The sequence below is a fragment of the Euphorbia lathyris genome, chromosome 6, assembly GCF_963576675.1.
Source record: "Euphorbia lathyris chromosome 6, ddEupLath1.1, whole genome shotgun sequence".
Taxonomy (NCBI): Eukaryota; Viridiplantae; Streptophyta; class Magnoliopsida; order Malpighiales; family Euphorbiaceae; genus Euphorbia; species Euphorbia lathyris.
Window position 1 is genome coordinate 6,039,184 of NC_088915.1, and position 12,243 is coordinate 6,051,426.

The 12,243-nt window shown below is 34.0% G+C and overlaps 1 protein-coding gene across 1 annotated transcript; it reads left to right on the forward strand.

Annotated features, from left to right (window-relative positions):
• Window positions 1-659: 659 nt before the first annotated feature.
• Window positions 660-1,342, forward strand: LOC136233107 (uncharacterized). Its single transcript, XM_066022673.1, has one exon. The coding sequence runs from the start codon at window positions 777-779 to the stop codon at window positions 1,140-1,142; it is 366 nt and encodes a 121-aa protein (XP_065878745.1). The 5' UTR covers window positions 660-776; the 3' UTR covers window positions 1,143-1,342.
• Window positions 1,343-12,243: the final 10,901 nt, after the last annotated feature.

Here is a 12,243-nt window from a genome sequence, read left to right on the forward strand (position 1 = left end):
TTGTGACATGAGGAGTCTATCTATTAGAGTTAAAAAAAATCCATTAATTCTATCATTGTTTTTCTAAATTAGTGTTTTCATCCTAAAACTCTTTTCCAAACCTCTCTCTACCAAACACTCCAATCAGCGGTTTCAGTGGTCAAACCGCTAAAGTTGGTCAAAACCGTTATTTTTATTCCAAAATGCTCTTTACCAAACAGGGTATCTCTGTCATTTACAAAACCTAGAATTAGAGAGGAGACGAGAAAAAAAATAATATATACTTATTTAAAAAAAATATAAATGATGATTCTCCACGGGATTGATATGTGGAACAGAAAAAAAATGTTTTTAAACATGGATGGGGATCTCCGTGAAACAGGGATGTAAAACAAATCTATTATCATCATCTAACTTGTAGGGACGGGGACGGAAAATTCCCGACTAATCGGGAATGGAGATAGGAAATTGCATCCCTATGCCCTAGTATTCTAACAAGCATCCCCTTTCAAGCTCGTCTTTTGAATGTCGGCAAAATTTTTTTAGTGTTTAACTAAAATTACGACTTAATATATATAGAAAATCCTATTTAATTTTAAATTTCTCTCTCATTTAACTAAATCTTATCTCCGATTGGTGACTTTTAAAAGTCTAATTAGATTTTATTTTATTTTATTAAAAAAAAAACTTTATCCAATTAACAGAACGAAACTCTGAACTAACAGAAAGAAACTCTGATCTTCACAACTCAAAACCAGAAGAAGTCGACGACGGCGGCGGCGGCGAAGACGAAGACAATGGTGTTCAACAGCTTCATAATAGCATCAGTAGCTCACATATCGGCAGACGCATGTCAGGAAATCGCACGCATTCATCTTCGAGATCGTATAAGCAGCCAACAGTTACTCGATCTCGTTTGCTGCTTCCCTCTTCAACAATTAGGTAATTTCGCTCTTTGGATTTGGACTTTCCTTTGTCTTCCTCCTCCTGATTCCTTCTATCCTTACTCTTATTACTCTTCCGCCTCCTCCTCCGATGACGACGACGACGGTTTTCACCGTCCTCCTCCGCTTCATCTTCGTTATGCTCTTGGTTCTTCCTCTTCTTCCTCCTCTTCTTCAATAGATCTAGATGACTATTACCATGACTCCCATTCTGATTGATTTATTGAGATTTTTCCCCCTTTTGTACAGTAACAAAACCAGGTTAATTCCTTCTCCGATCTCACTGTAATTACTTTATATATTGTAATATTGGCTTGATTTTTTATTTTATGATTATTTTAACTCTTCATGAGAATTCGTGTTCTTTTTGTCCTAGTGGGACAATTTTATCTATATGATATTCAATGATTAGCTGTTCAGATTCGATTTTATTCTGCTTGATTGTGGATCTTGTTTTCTTGCTTCTATTCTGTATTTTTTGTACTTATTAGGGGGATGTTGCAATTTGAGTGAGTATAGAATATTTAAACCTTTAATGAACATAGCAACTTGAATCATACCTTAGTTATTGAGGAAAAGAATTTGTGCTTACTGACTTTGAAATTTTATAAGGAACTTACAATTATCTATGATTATACAACACCAATGAGGAGCTTCAAAAACGAAACCAAATGGACACTATGAATATACAACACCATCGAGTTGCCTTTATTTGTCCATTAGTTACAAAGGGGCAAGGGGCACTAAGGCGTTAATGGGCCCTGTAGGCTAGGCTCAAGGCGCAAGACGCCCTAAGGCGCTAAAGGATCCTGGAGCCTAGGCACAAGGCACAACGGAGGCGCAGAAAGAAAGAAAATACACTCTTTTATTAGGTAAAACATAAACCAAAAAAAACACACTTACAACTAAGTAAACAAAATAAAACCACATAAAAACATAATATTAAATCATAAATCTCAAAAATACCAAGTTAAGTTCATACTTCATAGAGACATTAACATATACTTAACGTCTTAACCTAAGTACTTATTTAATGCTACTAAACTAATAACCATTCATTGTCAATGTCACTTGATATTCGTCTGTGTCCTGTGTTTGTGGCACTTTCTGTTTGAGTGGAGTGGAGGAGACTTTTTTTTATTATTATTATTGACTGCTCAGTCTTTCTATATTTAGTTACATGTATTGATATTCTGATTTAGATCAAGGTTAAAGTTTATCTTATTTAAATAGATTAGCAGTTGATATTAGTCAAGCATTTGTTTTACACAAAACAGTAAAAAAAAAAAAAAAAACTAGTAAAAACAGAGGTGCGCCTTGATTCAGGCTCTGAGGCCCAGGCAAGGCGCACAAGGCGAGAGCCATTTAAAAACAGGGCCTCACTTTTTGCAATCAAGGCTCACTACTTTTGTTGTCTCGTATGCAGTTTCTATTATTAACAACTATGGTTACGATTTGTTGTCTCATATGCAGTTTCTATTATTAAGTTGATTCTTACTTGCTCGGATGCTGATTAAGGTATCAATTGAGCTGTCATTAAGTCTTCTTTGATCCTATTATTTTTCATTAATGCTAAATTAGGTTAGTGTCTCAGTTCCCTTTGTGAAATTACTTTTTTGACTGTAATGAGGTTGAGCCTTAGCGCAACGGTAAACGTTGTTGTCGTGTGACTGAGAGATCATGGGTTCGAGTCTTAGGAGCGGCCTCTTACCAAAAAAATTGGTAGGGAAAGACTTGCCCCCCAATATATCCGTGTGGTGGGATCCAGTCTTTTGTCAAAGCTGTGTTTGCTGTAAAACTTTGATTCTATTCTCAGATTTCAAGAGTAGGTAAGCCATGCACAAAACTAAAGTGGGATTTTATTGATTAATCCCATGAACATCAAAAGGGCATTATTGGCCCATGTGCTCCAAATTTTGACATGGAGTCCCTGAACTTGAATTTAGTAATACACTTCTATTTTAGTTGAAGTTTAGTGGTTTCGTCAGCTGTGCGATAGAGGCTCTCAGTTGATATAGGTAAACAAAGGCCTAACTCACCCCAAAAGGTACCTCAAAGGTGAGGATTGCCTAGCTTCCTCATTTAGCAATGTGGGATGTTTAACAATATATAAACGGAGTGTCTATGGGACGGCTAAGAGATGCATCCATGAAGGACTAAATTTTAATGAAAATCAAAGTATAATACTCTGTGTCAAAATTTAGGCAAGTATAGGGGCCAAAAAAATCCTTTTTCAGTCTGTGTTTCTGAGACGAGCAACATCAACTGCAAGACCAGATTTTCCAAGTCTGATTGTTATTTATCAAGTTATCAACTCAAACTAGTTCCGTTCCATTATTATCAAGTTGACAACAAAACAAAAAAAAAAAACAGAGTCAAAATCTCAAACTCTCCATCTCCACTAAGTATTAAACTGAGTCCAATTTATGAATTAGTTTTATTAGGATTGCATCCGCATTAGATTTGAATTTTAATTACTTGGTTGATATGATTTCTTTTTTATATTAAAATTGTATTGCTAGACTAATATTTGATAATATTTTATTTTATTTTTTATAATATTATGAATTTAAACTGAACCTTACTCCGGTTCGGGTTACCGAGTTAGACCACCAAACCACTTGATAATAGATAGTTATCTCAGTCTCTATTTGGTTATTCACTTTGAAGTTTATAAGCTTTCTCAGGTTCTGCTAGAAGAACCCATGAGAGGATGTAGTCAGAACTGAGAAGCAATTTCTAGTTTTACTGGGTGACTGATCTTTTGCACATGAACTTCAAACTTCTAATGATAGGATTCTTAATTTCTTAACATACATACGTAATTCTTTTCTGCTTCAAATTTAGATAGTGTTATACATATAGCGTATGTTACATGGACTCGGGAACTCGTATTTGATATTGGTACTGATTCGAGTATCCAGCACAGCAAGCTTGAAAATTTTGGATACGAGGATACTGTCCTAAATTTGGACACATAGTTATTAAAGGCACGCCTTAGCGCCTCTGGATGACAGAGGCGGGCGCCTTACAACGCCTTGAGCCAGGCTCCAGGCGCGCGCCTCAGCTTCATTAGGGCTGTTTAGGGTTTTTTTGGGTTTTTTAAATTCTTTTATTATCAGCCATGGATTAAAAATAAGATGAATGGTTGAGATTAGTTTAGAAAATAAAAGAAAAGGGCTGAAACAAAGTATCCATACTTTTCATCGAGCTAAGTAGATTATTCCTTAGTAGTTATCTAGAACTTAACTCGTGCATTTTATGATTTTCTTGTCGGTATTTGACTATTTGTGACTATTATTATGAATTTATGATTTTTTTTTTGCGCCTCATGTCGCTCGGGCACGTGCCGTAAGTTGCACCTTGTGCCAAGGCTCTAGGACCCCCTTGCGCCTTTAATAACTACGTTTGGACACAGGTACGGGAAACCGTTCTAAAGCTTGAAATGTTGGTGAAGGTTTTATACGGTAGGAACAATTAGGGTTTAGGAGGGAAGAGGAAGAGTTAGAGAATTAAAGAGACTTACCGTTTGTTTTTTGATTCCCAAATATGACTCTTCAAATTCTTCAAAGGTAATTCCTCAAAGAGAATAACCGTATCCTATGGTTATCAACCGTGTCTAACACGGATTTCACACCCATGTCCTTGTCATGTCGGTATGGCAGCCAAAATGTAGAGTCCTGAGTATCATAGCATGTAGTTCAATGTTTTGAGTGGAAGCTATTATGCATATTCTGGCTCTTTTTTATGTGCAAAAGAAAACTGAGAAGCTTATATCCATTTTACATGATATCTATTGTTCTTAATGATTATTTCGTTGACGGTAAAGTAGTCGTGTCATGTATATTCGTAGTATATATCCGTGAATCTGCCACATAATTGAATGGTGCAGTCTATATTGCATGGGAACTCTTCGTTGTTTATTTTCCATTTCAATAACATTTCCTAGCTATACTTTTATAGAAATTACGATTCCCGATGTCCGTGCAACATTGGGCGCAGATCCTTTGTTGCTTTTGTTGAAAGTGAAACTATGAATTATAGTTCTATTTTTTCTGATTCTTGCTGATAATGTTAACCTTCTGCATTGTTTGATAGATAGCTTCAGCTCTGGCTTAGTTATATCCTGTTGAATTTTTTTTTTTTTTTTTTTATCTTTGATTTTCTAAGGCCAAATACATCACAAGCTTCCTGAAGTTGTCCATAATAGTAGATTGGTTCCTCAAACTTTGCAAGTATATCACCAGCTCCATGAACTTGATTATTTCGTATCACTAACTCCCTGAACTTGTATATAAAAGTATATTAGCTCCTTCAATTTTATAAGTGTCTCCCTAAACTTGTCTATTCCATAACAACTAGATGAAGATGTATTTTTAGAATTTAGGTTTAATAGGTTTTTGTATTTAGTTGTTACCGAATAAGCAAGTTTAGGGAGTTGGTGAGACACTTATAAAGTTGAGGGATCTAATCTACTTTTATGGACAAGTTCAGGAAGTTGGTGATACAGAATAATCAAGTTCAAGGAGTTTGCGAGATACTTGCAAAGTTTAGGGAGCCAATTTACGCAAGTTATGAGCAAGTTCAGGGAGCTTATAATGTATTAGGTCATTTTCTAATTTAGAGATCCCATTTTTCTGGTTGCCTGACAATTATAATTTGACATTAAAATGTTCAATTTGTGTTTGTGTGCTTCAATTTGTTTTTGAATCAACATGTATGTTGCATAGAAACTAGGGCTGGGCACAGTTCGGTCCAAGTCGGGGATTCATGAATCTCCAGTATTGGATTGAAATTCGGAGATTAATAAAATGAAATCTCCAGAATTGGATTGAAAGAATAAATCTCCATAATTGAATTGCCCCAAAATTTCAGTCCAGTCCAGTTCGGGGATTCGGAGATTCGGTTCCGGTCCAATCCAATATAATTTTTCGGTGATTCGGATAAATATCTAATAGTTTAAGTCCTAAAAAATAAATTAAAAATTTAATTTACAAAATAATAAAATATAAAATTTTATTATCTTACATAACTTGAAATAAATGATATTTTTTTAGGAAGTAAACAACATTCATTAAAGTTACAGTAGACAACAAGGCTAAAAAAGCCCGACAAAATCAAAGTATTAAAAGTTACGGTAGACAACAAGGCTAAAAAAACCCACAAAATCAAAGTTACAAAATAACAAATCCATAAAAACAAACAACCTTTAATTCAAAAAAGATAACACTTCATTAGCAAAATCTCCCTAATCATCATCCCAATTTGTAATTGAATCTTCTTAACGCAACAAATTCCTTGTTTTCCAAAGCAAAGGCAGTAAAAGCCAAACATCAATCTAAACATATAAAATTTACCATATTAGTGAGTCAACAAATGTTAAATTAATTAGCTTTCACTTCAATAAAATTAATCAACACACTAGCAAAAAGTAAAAGGAAAAAAATATGCTTACCAAAGTGCATTTGATTCGGTCAAAAAAACCTTAGATATCCAATTGAAATATGGATAAAAGAGATGATGCAATTTCAGGATCAGAACTAATTTCTACAAATTAAATAACATTTATATAGTTAGTATTCATAAACATTTAATTAAAATAAAACTATGAAATATAATTGCTAAGTAAATATTACCTTCTTCAATAGCTTCAAGATCTTCAACTTCTTCTTCATGCTTGAAAGCTTGAGTTGAAGTTTTCAACCAATCTTGACAACAAATTAAAACCGCAGTTGTAGCAGGAGTTAAAAAAACTCCTAAATTGATCCAAAGTTTTACCATTTGTGCTAAACATAGATTCAGAAGCCACAGTTGAGCATTGAATTGCAAAAACATCTTTTACAACTTTGGATAAAGCAGGATATCGCATAACATTAACCTTCCACCACAATAGATATGATAAAATAGAAGCATAAGACGACAAGATTCACTTAAAGAATCATATACAGAATAAACACAAAATTAATTCGGCAAACACAAAATTACAATGCGATTCAAGGTCAATCATGATTCACCAAACAATTAACATGATTTGAGACCATAATATGCAAATTTTTCCCAAGAGAATAAACAGGCGTTCCAAATTAAGACAGTTCATACTGCGAAATGGACTAAAAAAAGTAAATAACACAAAACATGTTCAATTGTTCATATGAATTTCCACTATAAATTATTGGAGATTTGTGAAGAAAGAGTCCGAAGAGTGATTTTGTATTCACGAGCCAAACATTCTTCAAGTGACTGATATCTCCCTTCTCTTATATGCATAATTTCACGAAGATTTCCTCCATTTTTTGTAGCTTTATAGGTCCCTTATATTGATGTTTATATTAGAAAGTGTAGGTAATGTTTGAAGTTTATTGCTTAGCTATAAGACCCCATAATACCCGATTGAACAAGAGGTGATGAGATGGGAAAGGTGGGAGTGGCTGTCTAGAAAATTTTCCATAGCTGAAAAACCAGGTGAAGAAAATTTTCCTAATTGATTTTCCATGAGAGGAAGCTTCTGTGAATTAATTAAGAACTATATCTAATACCCTAACATATAAAACTTCAAATATAACACAGAACATATAAAACTTCAAATCTACACAATGTACGCAACACAGAGTTTAGAAATTGAAATATAAAAGTTCAGAGTTTAGAAAACTTTCCAGACTTTAGATCGGTAAAAGGTGGAGGTGGCGGTGTGCAAGGTGGAGGTGGCGGCGTGTGAGGTGGTAGCAGCGATGGAGTGCAATGGAGGAGATAGAACCGTAAAAAAAAATCGAAGCAGAGAGAATGGGGTAAAGAAGCACGAGATTCTATTTTATAAAATGTTTAAAAATTTTAATATTTAAAACTTCTAATATTTGTTACTTAATTAAATGGTTAATAAGAAGTAGAATTGGTTTAGATGGTTAAGGCGATTAACAATAATAATGTTATACCTTATTAATAAATTATAAATTTATATTATTGTAATTAGTTTACCAAACCTTACAAAATATATAACTATATATTATATAATATTTCTCTTTATATAAAGTTAATGTATGAAATATAAATTTATTATTGCTAAACTTTCGGTTATTTCAGTTCGGTCCAATCCAATCCAATCCAATTCGGTTATCGGTCCGGTCCTGGATAAATTTCGGTCCAGTTCGGTCCAGTTCTTTGACGAAAAGTCAACGGTCCAATCCAGTTCGGTTCTTCAAAAAAAGTCAACGGTCCGGTCCAATTCCAGAGTTTTTTCCTCGGATATTCGGTCCGGTCCAGTATCTCCGGGATCCGCGCCCAGCCCTAATAGAAACTCTTCTTTACTAATGTTTCCGTGTTTCATGTCTATTTTTGTTTTCGTTTCTTTTCCATTACCGTTATCTAACTATATTTTCTTTGAAATAAATTTTCCGGTGTCTGTTTCCATTTTCATGCTACATAGTATACATCATATTTTCCATTTTCTCTTATTACATCCCTCAAGATAGGTATTGAGTTTGATTATTAGGAGTTAAATGTACTATTGGTCACTTACATGGTTGTTCCAAAATGGTCATTCAACTTCAAATTGTCTCAATAAAATAACTCAATTTTGTGTTTTGGCTCAATTAAGTCATTCCGCCAATTTCAGTGATTAAAATGCATCAAAATGATCTCATGGCTAATACTTCAGCATGAGTTAATTCAGATCTCTGAGTGAAACGATACGTTGCAGCTACGTGTCGGTTATTTTTACGAAAAAAACTGAATTTTGATTTTTTTTTCCATAAAAATAACTGACATGTGGTAACCATATGGTACATACATGGATGTCATGTGTCCTTTCAGTAAGAGAACTGAGTTGACTATAATTACTAGATTTTAGTTGACTTTCCTTTCAAAAACAGCTATTAACAGTTGTTTCTCAATGCTAATCAAATATTCCAATATCTATTGTTTAATGTCTGCTACAATTACGAGAACCGAATGGGCATTTAGTAGAGTAGTCAAACTTTGCATAAAGAGGTGTCAAAATGGGGTATCGTCTTATGTGCATTTTTTTTGTTGCACATGATTATATATGATATAAATGACATAACAATGATAATTATGTCAATCGGATCGTATCAAGCAAGTTGTCTCTGTAAATTGTGTTGTCGTGTCAAAAATTGATAGCTCATCGGTTACTATCCGAATACAATTTTAGATTCTTCTATTATACCATCTCTTCATGTTAATGTTAACATGAATGTAGAACCTTGTTTACCTTGTTGGATTGCGTGTAGTGTTTGTTTGATTTTTTCTTTTTATTATTGATATTTCTTTTTTTTTTGAAGGAAAAGTTGCTTAAAGCACTATTTGTCTACTGGACTTAAAACACGCACTATTTATTATAAATAACTTTTAGTTGTTTTTTTTTTTTTTGTCAATTTTTGGTTTAAATATATAAGGGATAAATGAAGTTTAGAATAATTTGAAATATATTAACATATTATATGCCATTAGATTTTTTTAATGCTATATTATAAACTCAAAACGGACAAGCCATGAATGACAAATTGATGCTCAAAGTGAACCACTTGAAATGGTTTGAAAGAAGATAAAAGGAAATTAAGCATTCTCATCTCAAATAAGAAAAAAAAATGAGGATTTTAACTAGTTTATAAGTAAATGGTCTTCAAACTTTTAACCAATTATTAAGGAAAATGCTCTCTCACGCGGAGGGATGTAGTCAATTAGACATTGGGTTAGGGACCCATCCGTACAACGTGGGCGATACGAATACTGCACCGAGATAGCCCAATCGCAACCGTCCTCAATTTCTACTATTTGGAGCAGAATCCGGAAATGATGTCCAATTAATTAATGCCTTGAATGTCATCCTACCAAACATTAAGGCATTGAAACATGCATGTTTCAGTTCAGACCGGAATGAAGCATTAATTATAGGGTAAATTTCAAATAAAACCCTTATGGTTTCACTAATTTTCAGATAAATGACTGTGGTTTACTTTTTGTCAAAACTATGATTGAGGTTTCACACTTGGATTAATGCTATTAAAATCATCTTTAACGACCTGAAAATGAAAATTTTCAAGAATTAAAGTTGTTAAATGTCATATTTTTTATGGAACTACATTTTCGATTTTCGAAAATCATCTTTTTTAGAACTTTCTCTCTCTAAACATTAACTTTCTCTCTCTTTACCAAACATCATCTAAACAATCTCAAAATAAAAAAGTTGAAGAATTAAAGTTGTTTAGAATATTAGTAGTTCTTAAAATATGTCATTTTTGAAGTCGTCAAGGGTGATTTTAATAGTATCAATCGAAAAAGTCCTTATTTTGCAAAAGTTGAAAACCTCAATCCTCGTTTTGACAAAAAGTAAACCACAGTCTTTTATCTAAAAATTAGTGAAACCACAAGGGTTTTATTTGAAGTTTACCCTTAATTATATGGCCTTGAAAGAAGGCGAAAACGATGAGGATTTCCCAAGGGTAAATTAAATTAGATGGATGCAACTTCTACAATGCATGCACTTGAAGATTTAGTAAGCAAAGGCTTGAGAGTGAAGTAGCATGGTTCGGTTTGAAGAGGTTTGTATTGATTGTTCGGATGCTCGATCGATGTGTCTACGCTCAAAGAGATGCATATCATGAAGGAAAACAGGTAAACACACGCACAATGGAAATATAATTTTTTTACCTATTTCTCTTAGCCAAGATCCATTAAACGTTATTTCATATAAAGAGGGATAGAACGAAGTACCTTAATGGGGTGTTTGTTAGAAGGGGTATAGGAGGTGTGATAGGGATAAAAAACACGAGATAAGTTATTTTGTGTTTGTTTGGGAGATAGAAGAGTGAGACGGATGAGGGATAAGCTTCTTATCCCTCAAATCCTATACCCAAGAGGGGGGTGGTATAAGGAAGTGGGATAAGCTCCTGCGATTTTAATAGGATGGAAAAGTCTATCTTCTCCCTCAAATTAATGTTATGTAGTTTAAATAGGATTAAAATAGTAAAATGTATTATTTTATCTCTATCCTTATCCCACGTACCAAACATTGAATAATAATTCTCGACTATCATATTTTTATCCTTATCCCAACCATTTATCCTTATCCTTATCCCAACCTTTATCCCTATCCCTATCCCAATAGAATACCAAACACCCCGTAATTGACGATCTATCTACAGTTGCAAACGAAGTGCTCACAACTCTTAATCCCGAGCTTCACGAGCACAAACAAAAACAACAAGTAAACGATTAGAATCACAACCAATGAATAGCAATTAAGAAAGATTGTCTCTAACAAATCAACACAAGATTAAGGATAGAGAAAACGGAGATAGAAATTAATCGAATGGAGACGAGCGGAATGATTTCTTCCTCAGTATAGTGTTGGCCGAAATTCTTAGGCATAGGGGGTTTATTTATAGTCTCTTAATTCCAATCCCTAGTTAGATTGAATTAAAACACTTAATTAGAGTCCTATTCCAAATAGCACTCTTATTTAGTTAATATTAATATTATCTATAATTATATCTAAATATAATACAAATAATATTTATATTATTTATTTGTGATAGGATAATAATTAGGAATATAATTAAATTAAATCACATAACTAATTTTATTCTATAATTAATTTAATCATAATTATAATCTAATTATAATTATCTAAATAATAAATTAATTATATATATAGGATAATATATTCTATAGGGATGTAATTAACTAATGTTATTACAAAGAGTTTTGAAGGAGAGCCCCTGGTTCACCCCTCCCCGGTTAAAGAGGTCCAGTTAGTTGGTTGGAGGAAGCCCAGGGAAGGGGTTGTCAAGTTGAATACGGATGGCTCCTGCCTTAGTAATGGCAGAATTGCTGCTGGTGGAGTTCTTCGGGATGCTGGTGGCGCCTAGCTGGCTGGGTTTACCCATAACTTAGGTACGGGCTCCTCCTTTACTACAGAGCTCTGGGGGATCTTGTCTGGCATTAAACTCGCCATTCGCATGGGTGTTAAAAGACTTTCGGTGGAGTCTGACAATTTGGAGGCTATCAACAGGATTTCGGATAGACAGGCTGTTTGTCTTAAGAGTCAGAATCTCATTAAAGCCATCTTGAGGCTTCGTCCTGCCTTCGATTCTCTTACCTTCTCCCATATTTATAGGGAGCAAAACCGCGTGGCGGATCGCTTGGCAGCTGCTGGGCATGGGGGGATGTTAGGTGTTTCTACCCTTTCCGTTCCTCCTTCTTTTCTGTTACCTTCTCTTCTTGAGGATAGGATTGGGGTCAGTCTTCCTAGACTGATCCCGGGTTAGGTTTTTGTTTGTTTGTTTTTTTTCTTCCCTTCTTACCA

Bases quoted from the DNA above. Each gene is read 5' to 3' on its own strand.
- LOC136233107 (XM_066022673.1), top strand. From the start codon at position 777: ATGGTGTTCAACAGCTTCATAATAGCATCAGTAGCTCACATATCGGCA.